The sequence below is a fragment of the Oncorhynchus mykiss genome, chromosome 9 (genome assembly GCF_057628025.1).
Source record: "Oncorhynchus mykiss isolate SJ-2025 chromosome 9, ASM5762802v1, whole genome shotgun sequence".
In the NCBI taxonomy this organism is placed as follows: domain Eukaryota; kingdom Metazoa; phylum Chordata; class Actinopteri; order Salmoniformes; family Salmonidae; genus Oncorhynchus; species Oncorhynchus mykiss.
In genome coordinates, this window is record NC_143030.1 from 84,760,859 (window position 1) to 84,786,435 (window position 25,577).

The following is a 25,577-nucleotide window of genomic DNA, read 5'->3' on the forward strand; positions in this document are numbered from 1 at the left end:
ACAGAGATGGAAAGACAGAGAATGAAAGACAGAGATGGAAAGACAGAGATAAAAAGACAAATATAAAAAGACAGAGATAAAAAGACAGAGACGGAAAGATAGAGATGGATAGACAGAGATGGAGAGACCGAGATAAAATGACAGAGATGGAAAGACAGATGGAAAGACAGAGATAAAAAACAGAGATAAAAAGACAGAGATAAAAAGACAGAGATTAAAAGACAGAGATGGAAGGACAGAGAAAAAAAGACAGAGATCGAAAGACAGAGATAAAAATACAGAGATGGAAAGACAGAGATGGAGAGGCAGAGATGGAAAGACAGAGATGGAAAGACAGAGATAAAAAGACAGAGATGGAGAGACAGAGATAAAAAGACAGAGATGGAGAGACAGAGAGACAGAGATGGAAAGACAGAGATAAAAAGACAGAGATGGAGAGATAGAGATGGAAAGACAGAGATGGAGAGACAGAGATGGAAAGACAGAGATGGATAGACATAGAGACAGAGATGGAAAGACAGAGAAAAAAGGACAGAGATGGAACAACAGAGATGGAAAGACAGAGATAAAAAGACAGAGATGGAAAGACAGAGATGGAAAGACAGAGATGGAGAGACGGAGATGGAAAGACAGAGATCGAAAGACAGAGATAAAAAGACAGAGATGGAAAGACAGAGATGGAGAGACGGAGATGGAAAGACAGAGATCGAAAGACAGAGATAAAAAGACAGAGATGGAAAGACAGAGATAAAACAACAGAGATGGAAAGACAGATGGAAAGACAGAGATAAAAAGGCAGAGATGGAAAGACAGAGATAAAAAGACAGAGATGGAAAGACAGATGGAAAGACAAAGATAAAAAGACAGAGATGGAATGACAGAGATGGAAAGACAGAGATAAAAAGACAGAGATGGAAAGACAGAGATGGAAAGACAGAGATGGAAAGACAGAGATGGAAAGACAGAGATGAAAAGACAGAGATGGAAAGACAGATGGAAAGACAGATGGAAAGACAGAGATAAAAAGACAGAGATGGAAAGACAGAGATGGAAAGACAGATGGAAAGACAGATGGAAAGACAGAGATGGAAAGAAAGATGGAAAGACAGATGGAAAGACAGAGATGAAAAGACAGATGGAAAGACAGAGATAAAAAGAAAGAGATGGAAAGACAGAGATGGAAAGACAGAGATAAAAAGACAGAGATGGAAAGACAGAGATAAAAAGACAGAGACGGAAAGAGAGAGATGGAAAGACAGAGAATGAAAGACAGAGATGGAAAGACAGAGATAAAAAGACAAATATAAAAAGACAGAGATAAAAAGACAGATATAAAAAGACAGATGGAGAGAAAGATAAAAGACAGAGATGGAAAGATAGAGATGGATAGACAGAGATGGAGAGACCGAGATAAAATGACAGAGATGGAAAGACAGATGGAAAGAAAGAGATAAAAAACAGAGATAAAAAAACAGAGATAAAAAGACAGAGATAAAAAGACAGAGATTAAAAGACAGAGATGGAAGGACAGAGAAAAAAAGACAGAGATGGAAAGACAGAGATGGAAAGACAGAGATGGAAAGACAGAGATGGATAGACAGAGAGACAGAGACAGAGATAAAAAGACAGAGATGGAAAGACAGAGATAAAAAGACAGAGATGGAAAGACAGAGATGGAAAGACAGAGATGGAAAGACAGAGATGGAAAGACAGAGATGAAAAGACAGAGAAGGAAAGACAGATGGAAAGACAGATGGAAAGACAGAGATGAAAAGACAGAGATGGAAAGACAGAGATGGAAAGACAGAGATGGAAGGACAGAGAAAAAAAGACAGAGATGGAAAGACAGAGATGGAAAGACAGAGATGGAAAGACAGAGATGGAAAGACGGAGATAAAAAGACAGAGATGGAAAGACAGAGATAAAAAGACAGAGATAAAAAGACAGAGATGGAAAGACAGAGATAAAAAGACAGAGATGGAAAGACAGAGATGGAAAGACAGAGATGGAAAGACAGAGATGGAAAGACAGAGATGAAAAGACAGAGAAGGAAAGACAGATGGAAAGACAGATGGAAAGACAGATGGAAAGACAGAGATAAAAAGACAGAGATGGAAAGACAGAGATGGAAAGACAGATGGAAAGACAGATGGAAAGACAGAGATGGAAAGAAAGATGGAAAGACAGATGTAAAGACAGAGATGGAAAGACAGATGGAAAGACAGAGATAAAAAGACAGAGATGGAAAGACAGAGATGGAAAGACAGAGATAAAAAGACAGAGATGGAGAGATAGAGATGGAAAGAGAGATGGAGAGACAGAGATGGAAAGACAGAGATGGAAAAAAAGAGATAAAAGACAGAGATGGAAAGACAGAGATAAAAAGACAGAGATAAAAAGACAGAGATGGAAAGACAGAGATGGAGAGACAGAGATGGAGAGACAGAGATGGAAAGATGGAGATAAAAAGACAGAGATGGAAAGACAGAGATGGAAAGACAGAGAGACAGAGATGGTAAGACAGAGATAAAAAGACAGAGATGGAAAGACAGAGATAAAAAGACAGAGATGGAAAGACAGAGATAAAAAGACAGAGATAAAAAGACAGAGATGGAAAGACAGCGATAAAAAGACAGAGATGGAGAGACAAAGATAAAAGACAGAAATGGAAAGATAGAGATGGATAGACAGAGATGGAGCGACCGAGATAAAATGACAGAGATGGAAAGACAGATAGAAAGACAGAGATAAAAAAACAGAGATGAAAAGACAGAGATTAAAAGACAGAGATGGAAGGACAGAGAAAAAAAGACAGAGATGGAAAGACAGAGATGGAAAGACAGAGATGGAAAGACAGAGATGGAAAGACAGAGATAAAAAGACAGAGATGGAAAGACAGAGATGGAAAGACAGAGATAAAAAGACAGAGATGGAAAGAAAGAGATAAAAGACAGAGAAGGAAAGACAGATGGAAAGACAGATGGAAAGACAGAGATAAAAAGACAGAGATGGAAAGACAGAGATGGAAAGACAGATGGAAAGACAGAGATGGAAAGAAAGATGGAAAGACAGATGTAAAGACAGAGATGGAAAGACAGATGGAAAGACAGAGATAAAAAGACAGAGATGGAAAGACAGAGATGGAAAGACAGAGATAAAAAGACAGAGATGGAGAGATAGAGATGGAAAGACAGAGATGGAGAGACAGAGATGGAAAGATAGAGATGGAAAGACAGAGATAAAAAGACAGAGATGGAAAGACAGAGATGGAAAGACAGAGATAAAAAGACAGAGATGGAAAGAAAGAGATAAAAGACAGAGATGGAAAGACAGAGATAAAAAGACAGAGATGGAAAGACAGAGATGGAAAGACAGAGATAAAAAGACAGAGATGGAGAGATAGAGATGGAAAGACAGAGATGGAGAGACAGAGATGGAAAGACAGAGATGGAGAGATAGAGATGGAAAGACAGAGATGGAGAGACAGAGATGGAAAGATGGAGATAAAAAGACAGAGATGGAAAGACAGAGATGGAAAGACAGAGAGACAGAGATGGTAAGACAGAGATAAAAAGACAGAGATGGAAAGACAGAGATAAAAAGACAGAGATGGAAAGACAGAGATAAAAAGACAGAGATAAAAAGACAGAGATGGAAAGACAGAGATAAAAAGACAGAGATAAAAAGACAGAGATGGAAAGACAGAGATAAAAAGACAGAGACGGAAAGAGAGAGATGGAAAGACAGAGAATGAAAGACAGAGATGGAAAGACAGAGATACAAAGACAAATATAAAAAGACAGAGATAAAAAGACAGAGATAAAAAGACAGAGATGGAGAGACAAAGATAAAAGACAGAAATGGAAAGATAGAGATGGATAGACAGAGATGGAGAGACCGAGATAAAATGACAGAGATCGAAAGACAGATAGAAAGACAGAGATAAAAAAACAGAGATAAAAAGACAGAGATTAAAAGACAGAGATGGAAGGACAGAGAAAAAAAGACAGAGATGGAAAGACAGAGATGGAAAGACAGAGATGGAAAGACAGAGATGGAAAGACAGAGATAAAAAGACAGAGATGGAAAGACAGAGATGGAAAGACAGAGATAAAAAGACAGCGATGGAAAGACAGATAAAAAGACAGAGATAAAAAGACGGAGATGGAAAGACAGAGATAAAAAGACAGAGATGGAAAGACAGAGGTAAAAAGACAGATATAAAAAGACAGAGATGGAAAGACAGAGATGGAAAGACAGAGATCGAAAGACAGAGATGGAAAGACAGAGATGGAAAGACAGAGATGGAGAGACAGAGAAGGAAAGACAGAGATCGAAAGACAGAGATAAAAAGACAGAGATGGAGGGACATAGATGGAACGACAGAGATGGAGAGACAGAGATGGAAAGACAGAGTTGGAAAGACAGAGATAAAAAGACAGAGATGGAAAGACAGAGATAAAAAGACAGAGATAAAAAGACAGAGATGGAAAGACAGAGATAAAAAGACAGAGATGGAAAGACAGAGATGGAAAGACAGAGATGGAGAGACAGAGATGGAAAGATGGAGATAAAAAGACAGATGGAAAGACAGAGATGGAAAGACAGAGAGACAGAGATGGAAAGACGGAGATACAAAAACAGAGATGGAAAGACAGAGATGGAAAGACAGAGATGGAAAGAGAGAGATAATAATACAGAGATAAAGAGACAGAGATGGAAAGACAGAGAATGAAAGACAGAGATGGAAAGAAAGAGATGGAAAGACAGAGATAAAAAGACAGCGATGGAAAGACAGATAAAAAGACAGAGATAAAAAGACGGAGATGGAAAGACAGAGATACAAAGACAGAGATGGAAAGACAGAGATGGAAAGACAGAGATGGAAAGAGAGAGATAATAATACAGAGATAAAGAGACAGAGATGGAAAGACAGAGAATGAAAGACAGAGATGGAAAGACAGAGATGGAAAGACAGAGATAAAAAGACAGCGATGGAAAGACAGATAAAAAGACAGAGATAAAAAGACGGAGATGGAAAGACAGAGATAAAAAGACAGAGATGGAAAGACAGAGGTAAAAAGACAGAGATGAAAAGACAGAGATGGAAAGACAGTTGGAAAGACAGAGATAAAAAGACAGAGATGGAAAGACAGAGATGGAAAGACAGATGGAAAGACAGATGGAAAGACAGAGATGGAAAGACAGATGGAAAGACAGATGGAAAGACAGAGATGGAAAGACAGATGGAAAGACAGAGATAAAAAGACAGAGATGGAAAGACAGAGATGGAAAGACAGAGATGGAAAGACAGAGATGGAGAGACAGATGGAAAGACAGAGATGGAAAGACAGATGGAAAGACAGAAATGGAAAGACAGATGGAAAGACAGAGATAAAAAGACAGAGATGGAGAGACAGAGATTGAAAGACAGAGATGGAGAGACAGAGATGGAAAGACAGAGAAGGAAAGACAGATGGAAAGACAGAGATAAAAAGACAGAGATGGAAAGACAGAGATGTAGAAACAGAGATAAAAAGACAGAGATGGAAAGACAGAGATAAAAAGACAGAGATGGAAAGACAGATGGATAGACAGATGGAAAGACAGAGATAAAAAGGCAGAGATGGAAAGACAGAGATAAAAAGACAGAGATGGAAAGACAGAGATGGAAAGACAGATGGAAAGACAGATGGAAAGACAGAGATAAAAAGACAGAGATGGAAAGACAGAGATGGAAAGACATAGATGAAAAGACAGAGATGGAAAGACAGATGGAAAGACAGATGGAAAGACAGAGATAAAAAGACAGAGATGGAAAGACAGAGATGGAAAGACAGATGGAAAGACAGATGGAAAGACAGAGATGGAAAAACAGATGGAAAGACAGAGATAAAAAGACAGAGATGGAAAGACAGAGATGGAATGACAGAGATGGAAAGACAGAGATAAAAAGACAGAGATGGAAAGACAGAGATGAAAAGACAGAGATGGAAAGACAGATGGAAAGACATATGGAAAGACAGAGATAAAAAGACAGAGATGGAAAGACAGAGATGGAAAGACAGATGGAAAGACAGATGGAAAGACAGATGGAAAGACAGAGATGGAAAAACAGATGGAAAGACAGAGATAAAAAGACAGAGATGGAAAGACAGAGATGGAAAGACAGAGATAAAAAGACAGAGATGGAGAGATAGAGATGGAAAGACAGAGATGGAGAGACAGAGATGGAAAGACAGAGATGGGAAAGACAGAGATAAAAAGACAGAGATGGAAAGACAGAGATGGAAAGACAGAGATAAAAAGGCAGAGATGGAAAGACAGAGATAAAAAGACAGAGATGGAAAGACAGATGGAAAGACAGAGATAAAAAGACAGAGATGGAATGACAGAGATGGAAAGACAGAGATAAAAAGACAGAGATGGAAAGACAGAGATGGAAAGACATAGATGAAAAGACAGAGATGGAAAGACAGATGGAAAGGCAGATGGAAAGACAGAGATTAAAAGACAGAGATGGAAAGACAGAGATGGAAAGACAGATGGAAAGACAGATGGAAAGACAGAGATGGAAAAACAGATGGAAAGACAGAGATAAAAATACAGAGATGGAAAGACAGATGGAAAGACAGATGGAAAGACAGAGATAAAAAGGCAGAGATGGAAAGACAGAGATAAAAAGATAGAGATGGAAAGACAGATGGAAAGACAGAGATAAAAAGACAGAGATGGAATGACAGAGATAAAAAGACAGAGATGGAAAGACAGAGATGGAAAGACAGAGATAAAAAGACAGAGATGGAAAGACAGAGATAAAAAGACAGAGATGGAAAGACAGATGGAAAGACAGATGGAAAGACAGAGATAAAAAGGCAGAGATGGAAAGACAGAGATAAAAAGACAGAGATGGAAAGACAGATGGAAAGACAGAGATAAAAAGACAGAGATGGAATGACAGAGATGGAAAGACAGAGATAAAAAGACAGAGATGGAAAGACAGAGATGGAAAGTCAGAGATAAAAAGACAGAGATGGAGAGATAGAGATGGAAAGACAGAGATGGAGAGACAGAGATGGAAAGACAGAGATGGAAAGACAGAGATAAAAAGACAGAGATGGAAAGACAGAGATGGAAAGACAGAGATAAAAAGGCAGAGATGGAAAGACAGAGATAAAAAGACAGAGATGGAAAGACAAATGGAAAGACAGAGATAAAAAGACAGAGATGGAATGACAGAGATGGAAAGACAGAGATAAAAAGACAGAGATGGAAAGACAGAGATGGAAAGACAGAGATGAAAAGACAGAGATGGAAAGACAGATGGAAAGACAGATGGAAAGACAGAGATTAAAAGACAGAGATGGAAAGACAGAGATGGAAAGACAGATGGAAGGACAGATGGAAAGACAGAGATGGAAAAACAGATGGAAAGACAGAGATAAAAATACAGAGATGGAAAGACAGAGATGGAATGACAGAGATGGAAAGACAGAGATAAAAAGACAGAGATGGAAAGACAGAGATGAAAAGACAGAGATGGAAAGACAGATGGAAAGACAGATGGAAAGACAGAGATAAAAAGACAGAGATGGAAAGACAGAGATGGAAAGACAGATGGAAAGACAGATGGAAAGACAGATGGAAAGACAGAGATGGAAAAACAGATGGAAAGACAGAGATGGAAAGACAGATGGAAAGACAGAGATAAAAAGACAGAGATGGAGAGACAGAGATGGAAAGACAGAGAAGGAAAGACAGATGGAAAGACAGAGATAAAAAGACAGAGATGGAAAGACAGAGATGTAGAAACAGAGATAAAAAGACAGAGATGGAAAGACAGAGATAAAAAGACAGAGATGGAAAGACAGAGATAAAAAGACAGAGATGGAAAGACAGATGGAAAGACAGATGGAAAGACAGAGATAAAAAGGCAGAGATGGAAAGACAGAGATAAAAAGACAGAGATGGAAAGACAGATAAAAAGACAGAGATAAAAAGACGGAGATGGAAAGACAGAGATAAAAAGACAGAGATGGAAAGACAGAGGTAAAAAGACAGAGATGAAAAGACAGAGATGGAAAGACAGTTGGAAAGACAGAGATAAAAAGACAGAGATGGAAAGACAGAGATGGAAAGACAGATGGAAAGACAGATGGAAAGACAGAGATGGAAAGACAGATGGAAAGACAGATGGAAAGACAGAGATGGAAAGACAGATGGAAAGACAGAGATAAAAAGACAGAGATGGAAAGACAGAGATGGAAAGACAGAGATGGAAAGACAGAGATGGAAAGACAGATGGAAAGACAGAGATGGAAAGACAGATGGAAAGACAGAAATGGAAAGACAGATGGAAAGACAGAGATAAAAAGACAGAGATGGAGAGACAGAGATTGAAAGACAGAGATGTAGAAACAGAGATAAAAAGACAGAGATGGAAAGACAGAGATAAAAAGACAGAGATGGAAAGACAGAGATAAAAAGACAGAGATGGAAAGACAGATGGATAGACAGATGGAAAGACAGAGATAAAAAGGCAGAGATGGAAAGACAGAGATAAAAAGACAGAGATGGAAAGACAGAGATGGAAAGACAGATGGAAAGACAGATGGAAAGACAGAGATAAAAAGACAGAGATGGAAAGACAGAGATGGAAAGACATAGATGAAAAGACAGAGATGGAAAGACAGATGGAAAGACAGATGGAAAGACAGAGATAAAAAGACAGAGATGGAAAGACAGAGATGGAAAGACAGATGGAAAGACAGATGGAAAGACAGAGATGGAAAAACAGATGGAAAGACAGAGATAAAAAGACAGAGATGGAAAGACAGAGATGGAATGACAGAGATGGAAAGACAGAGATAAAAAGACAGAGATGGAAAGACAGAGATGAAAAGACAGAGATGGAAAGACAGATGGAAAGACATATGGAAAGACAGAGATGGAAAGACAGAGATGGAAAGACAGAGATGGAAAGACAGATGGAAAGACAGATGGAAAGACAGATGGAAAGACAGAGATAAAAAGACAGAGATGGAAAGACAGAGATGGAAAGACAGAGATAAAAAGACAGAGATGGAGAGATAGAGATGGAAAGACAGAGATGGAGAGACAGAGATGGAAAGACAGAGATGGAAAGACAGAGATAAAAAGACAGAGATGGAAAGACAGAGATGGAAAGACAGAGATAAAAAGGCAGAGATGGAAAGACAGAGATAAAAAGACAGAGATGGAAAGACAGATGGAAAGACAGAGATAAAAAGACAGAGATGGAAAGACAGAGATAAAAAGACAGAGATGGAAAGACAGATGGAAAGACAGAGATAAAAAGACAGAGATGGAATGACAGAGATAAAAAGACAGAGATGGAAAGACAGAGATGGAAAGACAGAGATAAAAAGACAGAGATGGAAAGACAGAGATAAAAAGACAGAGATGGAAAGACAGATGGAAAGACAGATGGAAAGACAGAGATAAAAAGGCAGAGATGGAAAGACAGAGATAAAAAGACAGAGATGGAAAGACAGATGGAAAGACAGAGATAAAAAGACAGAGATGGAATGACAGAGATGGAAAGACAGAGATAAAAAGACAGAGATGGAAAGACAGAGATGGAAAGTCAGAGATAAAAAGACAGAGATGGAGAGATAGAGATGGAAAGACAGAGATGGAGAGACAGAGATGGAAAGACAGAGATGGAAAGACAGAGATAAAAAGACAGAGATGGAAAGACAGAGATGGAAAGACAGAGATAAAAAGGCAGAGATGGAAAGACAGAGATAAAAAGACAGAGATGGAAAGACAAATGGAAAGACAGAGATAAAAAGACAGAGATGGAATGACAGAGATGGAAAGACAGAGATAAAAAGACAGAGATGGAAAGACAGAGATGGAAAGACATAGATGAAAAGACAGAGATGGAAAGACAGATGGAAAGACAGATGGAAAGACAGAGATTAAAAGACAGAGATGGAAAGACAGAGATGGAAAGACAGATGGAAGGACAGATGGAAAGACAGAGATGGAAAAACAGATGGAAAGACAGAGATAAAAATACAGAGATGGAAAGACAGAGATGGAATGACAGAGATGGAAAGACAGAGATAAAAAGACAGAGATGGAAAGACAGAGATGAAAAGACAGAGATGGAAAGACAGATGGAAAGACAGATGGAAAGACAGAGATAAAAAGACAGAGATGGAAAGACAGAGATGGAAAGACAGATGGAAAGACAGATGGAAAGACAGATGGAAAGACAGAGATGGAAAAACAGATGGAAAGACAGAGATGGAAAGACAGAGATAAAAAGACAGAGATGGAGAGACAGAGATGGAAAGACAGAGAAGGAAAGACAGATGGAAAGACAGAGATAAAAAGACAGAGATGGAAAGACAGAGATGTAGAAACAGAGATAAAAAGACAGAGATGGAAAGACAGAGATAAAAAGACAGAGATGGAAAGACAGAGATAAAAAGACAGAGATTAAAAGACAGATGGAAAGACAGATGGAAAGACAGAGATAAAAAGGCAGAGATGGAAAGACAGAGATAAAAAGACAGAGATGGAAAGACAGATAAAAAGACAGAGATAAAAAGACGGAGATGGAAAGACAGAGATAAAAAGACAGAGATGGAAAAACAGAGGTAAAAAGACAGATATAAAAAGACAGAGATGGAAAGACAGAGATGGAAAGACAGAGATCGAAAGACAGAGATGGAGAGACAGAGATGGAAAGACAGAGATGGAGAGACAGAGAAGGAAAGACAGAGATCGAAAGACAGAGATAAAAAGACAGAGATGGAGGGACATAGATGGAACGACAGAGATGGAGAGACAGAGATGGAAAGACAGAGTTGGAAAGACAGAGATAAAAAGACAGAGATGGAAAGACAGAGATAAAAAGACAGAGATAAAAAGACAGAGATGGAAAGACAGAGATAAAAAGACAGAGATGGAAAGACAGAGATGGAAAGACAGAGATGGAAAGACAGAGATGGAAAGAGAGAGATAATAATACAGAGATAAAGAGACAGAGATGGAAAGACAGAGAATGAAAGACAGAGATGGAAAGACAGAGATGGAAAGACAGAGATAAAAAGACAGCGATGGAAAGACAGATAAAAAGACAGAGATAAAAAGACGGAGATGGAAAGACAGAGATAAAAAGACAGAGATGGAAAGACAGAGGTAAAAAGACAGAGATGAAAAGACAGAGATGGAAAGACAGTTGGAAAGACAGAGATAAAAAGACAGAGATGGAAAGACAGAGATGGAAAGACAGATGGAAAGACAGATGGAAAGACAGAGATGGAAAGACAGATGGAAAGACAGATGGAAAGACAGAGATGGAAAGACAGATGGAAAGACAGAGATAAAAAGACAGAGATGGAAAGACAGAGATGGAAAGACAGAGATGGAAAGACAGAGATGGAAAGACAGATGGAAAGACAGAGATGGAAAGACAGATGGAAAGACAGAAATGGAAAGACAGATGGAAAGACAGAGATAAAAAGACAGAGATGGAGAGACAGAGATTGAAAGACAGAGATGGAGAGACAGAGATGGAAAGACAGAGAAGGAAAGACAGATGGAAAGACAGAGATAAAAAGACAGAGATGGAAAGACAGAGATGTAGAAACAGAGATAAAAAGACAGAGATGGAAAGACAGAGATAAAAAGACAGAGATGGAAAGACAGAGATAAAAAGACAGAGATGGAAAGACAGATGGATAGACAGATGGAAAGACAGAGATAAAAAGGCAGAGATGGAAAGACAGAGATAAAAAGACAGAGATGGAAAGACAGAGATGGAAAGACAGATGGAAAGACAGATGGAAAGACAGAGATAAAAAGACAGAGATGGAAAGACAGAGATGGAAAGACATAGATGAAAAGACAGAGATGGAAAGACAGATGGAAAGACAGATGGAAAGACAGAGATAAAAAGACAGAGATGGAAAGACAGAGATGGAAAGACAGATGGAAAGACAGATGGAAAGACAGAGATGGAAAAACAGATGGAAAGACAGAGATAAAAAGACAGAGATGGAAAGACAGAGATGGAATGACAGAGATGGAAAGACAGAGATAAAAAGACAGAGATGGAAAGACAGAGATGAAAAGACAGAGATGGAAAGACAGATGGAAAGACATATGGAAAGACAGAGATAAAAAGACAGAGATGGAAAGACAGAGATGGAAAGACAGATGGAAAGACAGATGGAAAGACAGATGGAAAGACAGAGATGGAAAAACAGATGGAAAGACAGAGATAAAAAGACAGAGATGGAAAGACAGAGATGGAAAGACAGAGATAAAAAGACAGAGATGGAGAGATAGAGATGGAAAGACAGAGATGGAGAGACAGAGATGGAAAGACAGAGATGGAAAGACAGAGATAAAAAGACAGAGATGGAAAGACAGAGATAAAAAGGCAGAGATGGAAAGACAGAGATAAAAAGACAGAGATGGAAAGACAGATGGAAAGACAGAGATAAAAAGACAGAGATGGAATGACAGAGATGGAAAGACAGAGATAAAAAGACAGAGATGGAAAGACAGAGATGGAAAGACATAGATGAAAAGACAGAGATGGAAAGACAGATGGAAAGGCAGATGGAAAGACAGAGATTAAAAGACAGAGATGGAAAGACAGAGATGGAAAGACAGATGGAAAGACAGATGGAAAGACAGAGATGGAAAAACAGATGGAAAGACAGAGATAAAAATACAGAGATGGAAAGACAGATGGAAAGACAGATGGAAAGACAGAGATAAAAAGGCAGAGATGGAAAGACAGAGATAAAAAGACAGAGATGGAAAGACAGATGGAAAGACAGAGATAAAAAGACAGAGATGGAATGACAGAGATAAAAAGACAGAGATGGAAAGACAGAGATGGAAAGACAGAGATAAAAAGACAGAGATGGAAAGACAGAGATAAAAAGACAGAGATAAAAAGACAGAGATGGAGGGACATAGATGGAACGACAGAGATGGAGAGACAGAGATGGAAAGACAGAGTTGGAAAGACAGAGATAAAAAGACAGAGATGGAAAGACAGAGATAAAAAGACAGAGATAAAAAGACAGAGATGGAAAGACAGAGATAAAAAGACAGAGATGGAAAGACAGAGATGGAAAGACAGAGATGGAAAGACAGAGATGGAAAGAGAGAGATAATAATACAGAGATAAAGAGACAGAGATGGAAAGACAGAGAATGAAAGACAGAGATGGAAAGACAGAGATGGAAAGACAGAGATAAAAAGACAGCGATGGAAAGACAGATAAAAAGACAGAGATAAAAAGACGGAGATGGAAAGACAGAGATAAAAAGACAGAGATGGAAAGACAGAGGTAAAAAGACAGAGATGAAAAGACAGAGATGGAAAGACAGTTGGAAAGACAGAGATAAAAAGACAGAGATGGAAAGACAGAGATGGAAAGACAGATGGAAAGACAGATGGAAAGACAGAGATGGAAAGACAGATGGAAAGACAGATGGAAAGACAGAGATGGAAAGACAGATGGAAAGACAGAGATAAAAAGACAGAGATGGAAAGACAGAGATGGAAAGACAGAGATGGAAAGACAGAGATGGAAAGACAGATGGAAAGACAGAGATGGAAAGACAGATGGAAAGACAGAAATGGAAAGACAGATGGAAAGACAGAGATAAAAAGACAGAGATGGAGAGACAGAGATTGAAAGACAGAGATGGAGAGACAGAGATGGAAAGACAGAGAAGGAAAGACAGATGGAAAGACAGAGATAAAAAGACAGAGATGGAAAGACAGAGATGTAGAAACAGAGATAAAAAGACAGAGATGGAAAGACAGAGATAAAAAGACAGAGATGGAAAGACAGAGATAAAAAGACAGAGATGGAAAGACAGATGGATAGACAGATGGAAAGACAGAGATAAAAAGGCAGAGATGGAAAGACAGAGATAAAAAGACAGAGATGGAAAGACAGAGATGGAAAGACAGATGGAAAGACAGATGGAAAGACAGAGATAAAAAGACAGAGATGGAAAGACAGAGATGGAAAGACATAGATGAAAAGACAGAGATGGAAAGACAGATGGAAAGACAGATGGAAAGACAGAGATAAAAAGACAGAGATGGAAAGACAGAGATGGAAAGACAGATGGAAAGACAGATGGAAAGACAGAGATGGAAAAACAGATGGAAAGACAGAGATAAAAAGACAGAGATGGAAAGACAGAGATGGAATGACAGAGATGGAAAGACAGAGATAAAAAGACAGAGATGGAAAGACAGAGATGAAAAGACAGAGATGGAAAGACAGATGGAAAGACATATGGAAAGACAGAGATAAAAAGACAGAGATGGAAAGACAGAGATGGAAAGACAGATGGAAAGACAGATGGAAAGACAGATGGAAAGACAGAGATGGAAAAACAGATGGAAAGACAGAGATAAAAAGACAGAGATGGAAAGACAGAGATGGAAAGACAGAGATAAAAAGACAGAGATGGAGAGATAGAGATGGAAAGACAGAGATGGAGAGACAGAGATGGAAAGACAGAGATGGAAAGACAGAGATAAAAAGACAGAGATGGAAAGACAGAGATAAAAAGGCAGAGATGGAAAGACAGAGATAAAAAGACAGAGATGGAAAGACAGATGGAAAGACAGAGATAAAAAGACAGAGATGGAATGACAGAGATGGAAAGACAGAGATAAAAAGACAGAGATGGAAAGACAGAGATGGAAAGACATAGATGAAAAGACAGAGATGGAAAGACAGATGGAAAGGCAGATGGAAAGACAGAGATTAAAAGACAGAGATGGAAAGACAGAGATGGAAAGACAGATGGAAAGACAGATGGAAAGACAGAGATGGAAAAACAGATGGAAAGACAGAGATAAAAATACAGAGATGGAAAGACAGATGGAAAGACAGATGGAAAGACAGAGATAAAAAGGCAGAGATGGAAAGACAGAGATAAAAAGACAGAGATGGAAAGACAGATGGAAAGACAGAGATAAAAAGACAGAGATGGAATGACAGAGATAAAAAGACAGAGATGGAAAGACAGAGATGGAAAGACAGAGATAAAAAGACAGAGATGGAAAGACAGAGATAAAAAGACAGAGATGGAAAGACAGATGGAAAGACAGATGGAAAGACAGAGATAAAAAGGCAGAGATGGAAAGACAGAGATAAAAAGACAGAGATGGAAAGACAGATGGAAAGACAGAGATAAAAAGACAGAGATGGAATGACAGAGATGGAAAGACAGAGATAAAAAGACAGAGATGGAAAGACAGAGATGGAAAGTCAGAGATAAAAAGACAGAGATGGAGAGATAGAGATGGAAAGACAGAGATGGAGAGACAGAGATGGAAAGACAGAGATGGAAAGACAGAGATAAAAAGACAGAGATGGAAAGACAGAGATGGAAAGACAGAGATAAAAAGGCAGAGATGGAAAGACAGAGATAAAAAGACAGAGATGGAAAGACAAATGGAAAGACAGAGATAAAAAGACAGAGATGGAATGACAGAGATGGAAAGACAGAGATAAAAAGACAGAGATGGAAAGACAGAGATGGAAAGACATAGATGAAAAGACAGAGATGGAAAGACAGATGGAAAGACAGATGGAAAGACAGAGATTAAAAGACAGAGATGGAAAGACAGAGATGGAAAGACAGATGGAAGGACAGATGGAAAGACAGAGATGGAAAAACAGATGGAAAGACAGAGATAAAAATACAGAGATGGAAAGACAGAGATGGAATGACAGAGATGGAAAGACAGAGATAAAAAGACAGAGATGGAAAGACAGAGATGAAAAGACAGAGATGGAAAGACAGATGGAAAGACAGATGGAAAGACAGAGATAAAAAGACAGAGATGGAAAGACAGAGATGGAAAGACAGATGGAAAGACAGATGGAAAGACAGATGGAAAGACAGAGATGGAAAAACAGATGGAAAGACAGAGATGGAAAGACAGATGGAAAGACAGAGATAAAAAGACAGAGATGGAGAGACAGAGATGGAAAGACAGAGAAGGAAAGACAGATGGAAAGACAGAGATAAAAAGACAGAGATGGAAAGACAGAGATGTAGAAACAGAGATAAAAAGACAGAGATGGAAAGACAGAGATAAAAAGACAGAGATGGAAAGACAGAGATAAAAAGACAGAGATGGAAAGACAGATGGAAAGACAGATGGAAAGACAGAGATAAAAAGGCAGAGATGGAAAGACAGAGATAAAAAGACAGAGATGGAAAGACAGATAAAAAGACAGAGATAAAAAGACGGAGATGGAAAGACAGAGGTAAAAAGACAGATATAAAAAGACAGAGATGGAAAGACAGAGATGGAAAGACAGAGATCGAAAGACAGAGATGGAGAGACAGAGATGGAAAGACAGAGATGGAGAGACAGAGAAGGAAAGACAGAGATCGAAAGACAGAGATAAAAAGACAGAGATGGAGGGACATAGATGGAACGACAGAGATGGAGAGACAGAGATGGAAAGACAGAGTTGGAAAGACAGAGATAAAAAGACAGAGATGGAAAGACAGAGATAAAAAGACAGAGATAAAAAGACAGAGATGGAAAGACAGAGATAAAAAGACAGAGATGGAAAGACAGAGATGGAAAGACAGAGATGGAGAGACAGAGATGGAAAGACAGAGAGACAGAGATGGAAAGACGGAGATACAAAAACAGAGATGGAAAGACAGAGATGGAAAGACAGAGATGGAAAGAGAGAGATAATAATACAGAGATAAAGAGACAGAGATGGAAAGACAGAGAATGAAAGACAGAGATGGAAAGAAAGAGATGGAAAGACAGAGATAAAAAGACAGCGATGGAAAGACAGATAAAAAGACAGAGATAAAAAGACGGAGATGGAAAGACAGAGATACAAAGACAGAGATGGAAAGACAGAGATGGAAAGACAGAGATGGAAAGAGAGAGATAATAATACAGAGATAAAGAGACAGAGATGGAAAGACAGAGAATGAAAGACAGAGATGGAAAGACAGAGATGGAAAGACAGAGATAAAAAGACAGCGATGGAAAGACAGATAAAAAGACAGAGATAAAAAGACGGAGATGGAAAGACAGAGATAAAAAGACAGAGATGGAAAGACAGAGGTAAAAAGACAGAGATGAAAAGACAGAGATGGAAAGACAGTTGGAAAGACAGAGATAAAAAGACAGAGATGGAAAGACAGAGATGGAAAGACAGATGGAAAGACAGATGGAAAGACAGAGATGGAAAGACAGATGGAAAGACAGATGGAAAGACAGAGATGGAAAGACAGATGGAAAGACAGAGATAAAAAGACAGAGATGGAAAGACAGAGATGGAAAGACAGAGATGGAAAGACAGAGATGGAAAGACAGATGGAAAGACAGAGATGGAAAGACAGATGGAAAGACAGAAATGGAAAGACAGATGGAAAGACAGAGATAAAAAGACAGAGATGGAGAGACAGAGATTGAAAGACAGAGATGGAGAGACAGAGATGGAAAGACAGAGAAGGAAAGACAGATGGAAAGACAGAGATAAAAAGACAGAGATGGAAAGACAGAGATGTAGAAACAGAGATAAAAAGACAGAGATGGAAAGACAGAGATAAAAAGACAGAGATGGAAAGACAGAGATAAAAAGACAGAGATGGAAAGACAGATGGATAGACAGATGGAAAGACAGAGATAAAAAGGCAGAGATGGAAAGACAGAGATAAAAAGACAGAGATGGAAAGACAGAGATGGAAAGACAGAGATGGAAAGACAGATGGAAAGACAGATGGAAAGACAGATGGAAAGACAGAGATGGAAAAACAGATGGAAAGACAGAGATAAAAAGACAGAGATGGAAAGACAGAGATGGAAAGACAGAGATAAAAAGACAGAGATGGAGAGATAGAGATGGAAAGACAGAGATGGAGAGACAGAGATGGAAAGACAGAGATGGAAAGACAGAGATAAAAAGACAGAGATGGAAAGACAGAGATGGAAAGACAGAGATAAAAAGGCAGAGATGGAAAGACAGAGATAAAAAGACAGAGATGGAAAGACAGATGGAAAGACAGAGATAAAAAGACAGAGATGGAATGACAGAGATGGAAAGACAGAGATAAAAAGACAGAGATGGAAAGACAGAGATGGAAAGACATAGATGAAAAGACAGAGATGGAAAGACAGATGGAAAGGCAGATGGAAAGACAGAGATTAAAAGACAGAGATGGAAAGACAGAGATGGAAAGACAGATGGAAAGACAGATGGAAAGACAGAGATGGAAAAACAGATGGAAAGACAGAGATAAAAATACAGAGATGGAAAGACAGATGGAAAGACAGATGGAAAGACAGAGATAAAAAGGCAGAGATGGAAAGACAGAGATAAAAAGACAGAGATGGAAAGACAGATGGAAAGACAGAGATAAAAAGACAGAGATGGAATGACAGAGATAAAAAGACAGAGATGGAAAGACAGAGATGGAAAGACAGAGATAAAAAGACAGAGATGGAAAGACAGAGATAAAAAGACAGAGATGGAAAGACAGATGGAAAGACAGATGGAAAGACAGAGATAAAAAGGCAGAGATGGAAAGACAGAGATAAAAAGACAGAGATGGAAAGACAGATGGAAAGACAGAGATAAAAAGACAGAGATGGAATGACAGAGATGGAAAGACAGAGATAAAAAGACAGAGATGGAAAGACAGAGATGGAAAGTCAGAGATAAAAAGACAGAGATGGAGAGATAGAGATGGAAAGACAGAGATGGAGAGACAGAGATGGAAAGACAGAGATGGAAAGACAGAGATAAAAAGACAGAGATGGAAAGACAGAGATGGAAAGACAGAGATAAAAAGGCAGAGATGGAAAGACAGAGATAAAAAGACAGAGATGGAAAGACAAATGGAAAGACAGAGATAAAAAGACAGAGATGGAATGACAGAGATGGAAAGACAGAGATAAAAAGACAGAGATGGAAAGACAGAGATGGAAAGACATAGATGAAAAGACAGAGATGGAAAGACAGATGGAAAGACAGATGGAAAGACAGAGATTAAAAGACAGAGATGGAAAGACAGAGATGGAAAGACAGATGGAAGGACAGATGGAAAGACAGAGATGGAAAAACAGATGGAAAGACAGAGATAAAAATACAGAGATGGAAAGACAGAGATGGAATGACAGAGATGGAAAGACAGAGATAAAAAGACAGAGATGAAAAGACAGAGATGGAAAGACAGATGGAAAGACAGATGGAAAGACAGAGATAAAAAGACAGAGATGGAAAGTCAGAGATGGAAAGACAGATGGAAAGACAGATGGAAAGACAGATGGAAAGACAGAGATGGAAAAACAGATGGAAAGACAGAGATGGAAAGACAGATGGAAAGACAGAGATAAAAAGACAGAGATGGAGAGACAGAGATGGAAAGACAGAGAAGGAAAGACAGATGGAAAGACAGAGATAAAAAGACAGAGATGGAAAGACAGAGATGTAGAAACAGAGATAAAAAGACAGAGATGGAAAGACAGAGATAAAAAGACAGAGATGGAAAGACAGAGATAAAAAGACAGAGATGGAAAGACAGATGGAAAGACAGATGGAAAGACAGAGATAAAAAGGCAGAGATGGAAAGACAGAGATAAAAAGACAGAGATGGAAAGACAGAGATGGAAAGACATAGATGAAAAGACAGAGATGGAAAGACAGATGGAAAGACAGATGGAAGACAGAGATTAAAAGACAGAGATGGAAAGACAGAGATGGAAAGACAGATGGAAAGACAGATGGAAAGACAGAGATGGAAAAACAGATGGAAAGACAGAGATAAAAATACAGAGATGGAAAGACAGAGATGGAATGACAGAGATGGAAAGACAGAGATAAAAAGACAGAGATGGAAAGACAGAGATGAAAAGACAGAGATGGAAAGACAGATGGAAAGACAGATGGAAAGACAGAGATAAAAAGACAGAGATGGAAATACAGAGATGGAAAGACAGATGGAAAGACAGATGGAAAGACAGAGATGGAAAAACAGATGGAAAGACAGAGATGGAAAGACAGATGGAAAGACAGAGATAAAAAGACAGAGATGGAGAGACAGAGATGGAAAGACAGAGAAGGAAAGACAGATGGAAAGACAGAGATAAAAAGACAGAGATGGAAAGACAGAGATGTAGAAACAGAGATAAAAAGACAGAGATGGAAAGACAGAGATAAAAAGACAGAGATGGAAAGACAGAGATAAAAAGACAGAGATGGAAAGACAGAAGGAAAGACAGATGGAAAGACAGAGATACAAAGGCAGAGATGGAAAGACAGAGATAAAAAGACAGAGATGGAAAGACAGATGGAAAGACAGAGATAAAAAGACAGAGATGGAATGACTGAGATGGAAAGACAGATATAAAAAGACAGAGATGGAATGACAGAGATGGAAAGTCAGAGATAAAAAGACAGAGATGGAGAGATAGAGATGGAAAGACAGAGATGGAAAGACAGATGGAAAGACAGAGATAAAAAGACAGAGATGGAATGACAGAGATGGAAAGACAGAGATAAAAAGACAGAGATGGAAAGACAGAGATGGAAAGACATAGATGAAAAGACAGAGATGGAAAGACAGATGGAAAGACAGATGGAAAGACAGAGATTAAAAGACAGAGATGGAAAGACAGAGATGGAAAGACAGATGGAAAGACAGAGATAAAAATACAGAGATGGAAAGACAGAGATGGAATGACAGAGATGGAAAGACAGAGATAAAATGACAGAGATGGAAAGACAGAGATGAAAAGACAGAGATGGAAAGACAGATGGAAAGACAGATGGAAAGACAGAGATAAAAAGACAGAGATGGAAAGACAGAGATGGAAAGACAGATGGAAAGACAGATGGAAAGACAGATGGAAAGACAGAGATGGAAAAACAGATGGAAAGACAGAGATAAAAAGACAGAGATGGAGAGACAGAGATGGAAAGACAGAGAAGGAAAGACAGATGGAAAGACAGAGATAAAAAGACAGAGATGGAAAGACAGAGATGTAGAAACAGAGATAAAAAGACAGAGATGGAAAGACAGAGATAAAAAGACAGAGATGGAAAGACAGAGATAAAAAGACAGAGATGGAAAGACAGATGGAAAGACAGATGGAAAGACAGAGATAAAAAGGCAGAGATGGAAAGACAGAGATAAACAGACAGAGATAAAAAGACAGAGATGGAAAGACAGAGATGGAAAGACATAGATGAAAAGACAGAGATGGAAAGACAGATGGAAAGACAGATGGAAAGACAGAGATAAAAAGACAGAGATGGAAAGACAGAGATGGAAAGACATAGATGAAAAGACAGAGATGGAAAGACAGATGGAAAGACAGATGGAAAGACAGAGATAAAAAGACAGAGATGGAAAGACAGAGATGGAAAGACAGATGGAAAGACAGATGGAAAGACAGAGATGGAAAAACAGATGGAAAGACAGAGATAAAAAGACAGAGATGGAAAGACAGAGATGGAATGACAGAGATGGAAAGACAGAGATAAAAAGACAGAGATGGAAAGACAGAGATGAAAAGACAGAGATGGAAAGACAGATGGAAAGACAGATGGAAAGACAGAGATAAAAAGACAGAGATGGAAAGACAGAGATGGAAAGACAGATGGAAAGACAGATGGAAAGACAGAGATGGAAAAACAGATGGAAAGACAGAGATAAAAATTCAGAGATGGAAAGACAGAGATGGAATGACAGAAATGGAAGACAGAGATACAAAGACAGAGATGGAAAGACAGAGATGAAAAGACAGAGATGGAAAGACAGATGGAAAGACAGATGGAAAGACAGAGATAAAAAGACAGAGATGGAAAGACAGAGATAAAAAGACAGAGATGGAAAGACAGATGGAAAGACAGAGATAAAAAGACAGAGATGGAATGACAGAGATGGAAAGACAGAGATAAAAAGACAGAGATGGAAAGACAGAGATGGAAAGACATAGATGAAAAGACAGAGATGGAAAGACAGATGGAAAGACAGATGGAAAGACAGAGATAAAAAGACAGAGATGGAAAGACAGAGATGGAAAGACAGATGGAAAGACAGATGGAAAGACAGATGGAAAGACAGAGATGGAAAAACAGATGGAAAGACAGAGATAAAAAGACAGAGATGGAAAGACAGAGATGGAATGACAGAGATGGAAAGACAGAGATAAAAAGACAGAGATGGAAAGACAGAGATGAAAAGACAGAGATGGAAAGACAGATGGAAAGACAGATGGAAAGACAGAGATAAAAAGACAGAGATGGAAAGACAGAGATGGAAAGACAGATGGAAAGACAGATGGAAAGACAGATGGAAAGACAGAGATGGAAAAACAGATGGAAAGACAGAGATAAAAATTCAGAGATGGAAAGACAGAGATAAAAAGACAGAGATAAAAAGACAGAAATGAAAAGACAGAGATGGAAAGACAGAGATGGAAAGACAGAGATAAAAAGACAGAGATAAAAAGACAGAGATGGAAAGACAGAGATAAAAAGACAGAGATGGAAAGACAGAGATGGAAAGACACAGAGACAGAGGTACAATATCTAATCAGTGTGTTTTTTCTCCAGGCAACATTGAGACCAACCACAACCTGCCTCCCTCTTTTATATCCAGAAATAACCTGCTACGGTGAGATCCTCTGACCTCTAATCCCTGACCTAACCCCTCACCCTACCTCTCCATGTGGTAGATTTAAAGCAGGAATCTATTGATTGTGGGCGACCCTATGCCACACACCCCACTTCTTGTTTTTCTTTTTCACTTTGAGCTAAACCCAGGAGGTTGAGCCCTGAGCCGCCTTGGTCTGGCCTTCTGGGATAGGTCTAATGACCCTATTCATTTTCTGTTATGCTTTATGATTTGATAATTATTTTCATGCTAATTTATCCATCCTATGACTTGATGGCCCAAAGTCCACCAATATGTCATGCAGATGAGACATTATCTTCTCGACTGACCACACTGGTAATTCATTCAGTTGTCCTGGTTCACACTAGATAGGAATCAATACTGTATATTGACAGGCTGGTTATTCATTCTGTCATCAAATAAAATGTTACTGTCTTTCTGTCTCTGCCTCACCTGGTTCACCAACTACTTCTCAGACAGAGTTCATTGTGTCAAATCGGAGGGCCTGTTGTCTGGACCTCTGGCAGTCTCTAGGGGGTGCCACAGGGTTCAAATCTCGGGCCAACACTTTTCTCTCTATATATCAACGATGTCGCTCTTGCTGCTGGTGATTCTTTGATCCACCTCTACACAGACGACACCATTCTGTATACTTCTGGTCCTTCTTTGGACACTGTGTTAACAAACCTCCAGACGAGCTTCAATGCCATACAACTCTCCTTCCGTGGCCTCCAACTGCTCTTAAACGTTAGTAAACCTAAGAGCATGATCTTCAAGCGATCTCTGCCCGCACCAAACCATCCAGCATCACCACTCTGGATGGTTCTGACTTAGAATATGTGGACAACTACAAATACCTAGGTGTCTGGTTAGACTGTAAACTCTCCTTCCAGACTCACATTAAGCATCTCCAATCCAAAATTAAATCTACAATCGGCTTCCTATTTCGCAACAAAGCATCCTTCATCATGCTGCCAAACATATCCTCGTAAAACTGACCATCCTACCGATCCTCGATTTCAGCGATGTAATTTACATAATAGCCTCCAACACATAATAGCCTCCACACACAAATTGGATGCAGTCTATCACAGTGCCATCCGTTTTGTCACCGAAGCCCCATATACTAACCACCACTGTGACCTGTACGCTCTCGTTGGTTGGCACTTGCTTCATACTCGTCGCCAAACCCACTGGCTCCAGGTCATCTATAAGTCTCTGCTAGGTAAAACCCCACCTTATCTCAGCTCACTGGACACCATAGTCACCACTCACCCGTAGCACGCGCTGCAGCAGGTATATCTCACTGGTCATCCCCAAAGCCAATTCCTCCTTTGGCCGCCTTTTTTTCCAATTCTCTACTGCCAATGACTGGAACAAACTGCAAAATCACTGAAGCTGGAGACTCATATCTCCCTCACTAGCTTTAAGCAGCAGAGCAGCTCACAGATCACTGAACCTGTACATAGCCCATCTGAAAATAGCCCATCCAACTATCTCATCCCCATACTGTATTTATTTATTTATCTTGCTCCTTTGCACCCCAGTACATCCACTTGCACATTCAACTTCTTCACATCAATCACACCAGTGTCTATTTGGTAAATTGTAATTACTTCACCACCATGGCCTATTTATTGCCTTCCTGTAGTGGTCTGGGTGTAGCTGGTGCAGAGGAGTCAGGCGCAGGTCAGCAGAGATGAGTAACACAAGTAACTTTACTCAAATATTCCAATAACATGTCGTAATACCGAGCCCACGATAACGGACCGAACATGCATAAAACAATCACGCACAAAAACCATGGGGAAAACAGATGGTTAAATAATGAACATGTAATTGGGGAATTGAAACCAGGTGTGTTAAACAAAGACAAAACAAATGGAAAATGAAAAGTGGATCGCGATGGCTAGATGGCCGGTGAGGTCGACCGCCGAACGACGCCCGAACAAGGAGAGGGACCGACTTCGGCGGAAGTCGTGACACTTCCTCCCTTATCTTACCTCATTTGCACACACTGTACAGTGGGCTCCAAAATTACTGCCCCCCTGACTGGCAATGCACAAACACAAACAATGCACAAACAATACTTAAAAAAAATATAAACAATATAATTATAGAGATAAACTCAAAATAGCAACGTAAAAGATACTGTACTTTATTAATGTTTTTTAAGCTGTTTAAAGGCACAGTCAACTTAGTGCATGTAAACTTCTGACCCACTGGATTTGTGATACAGTGAAATAATCTGTAAACATTTGTTACGTGTGTCATGCACAAAGTAGATGTCCTAACCGACTTGCCAAAACTATAGTTTGTTAACAAGACATTTGTGGAGTGGTTGAAAAACGAGTTTTCATGACTCCAACCTAAGTATTATGTAAACTTCCGACGTCAACTGTATTTATCTCTTGTGGGGTTGTTTCAGATCCAAGAACTGAGAATAATGCTTGTTGGATTCATCTTCTCTTTTTGTTTTTGGCGGCTGTAACATTAGTTTGCAAGTGACATTCACTTCCTCTCCTTCTTCTTTGGTATTATTGCTGTACACAAACAAATGTTAAAGGTGCATGCCTCCACGTAATGTATTGGCTGTGTATCAGCCAACTATTCTGTAGGACTTCATTACTCTTTGTAAAAAATAAAATCCCAAACAAACCTTAGATCCATTAAAACCTCACCTCTCTACCAACTAACCCTAGACCCATTAAAACTGTCACGACCATCGTATGAGTAATTGGACCAAGGCGCAGCGTGAGTAGAGTTCCACATTTTGTGACAGTACCCCCCCGGACTCCGACTGCAAACCCTAAAACTAGATGGGGTGGGCAACTAGCATCGGTGGCGGCTCCGGTGCGGGACGTAGCA

At 39.2% G+C, this 25,577-nt stretch overlaps 1 protein-coding gene across 1 annotated transcript in view; it reads left to right on the top strand.

The window, feature by feature from the left end:
- LOC118966137 (isocitrate dehydrogenase [NAD] subunit gamma, mitochondrial-like) overlaps positions 1 to 25,577 on the top strand; it is a 114,690-nt gene that overhangs the window by 32,682 nt on the left and 56,431 nt on the right. Inside the window, exon 5 of the mRNA XM_090185620.1 lies at positions 22,649 to 22,709. Coding sequence (XP_090041746.1) covers positions 22,649 to 22,709 — 61 coding nt within the window. The remainder of the gene's footprint in view (positions 1 to 22,648; positions 22,710 to 25,577) is intronic.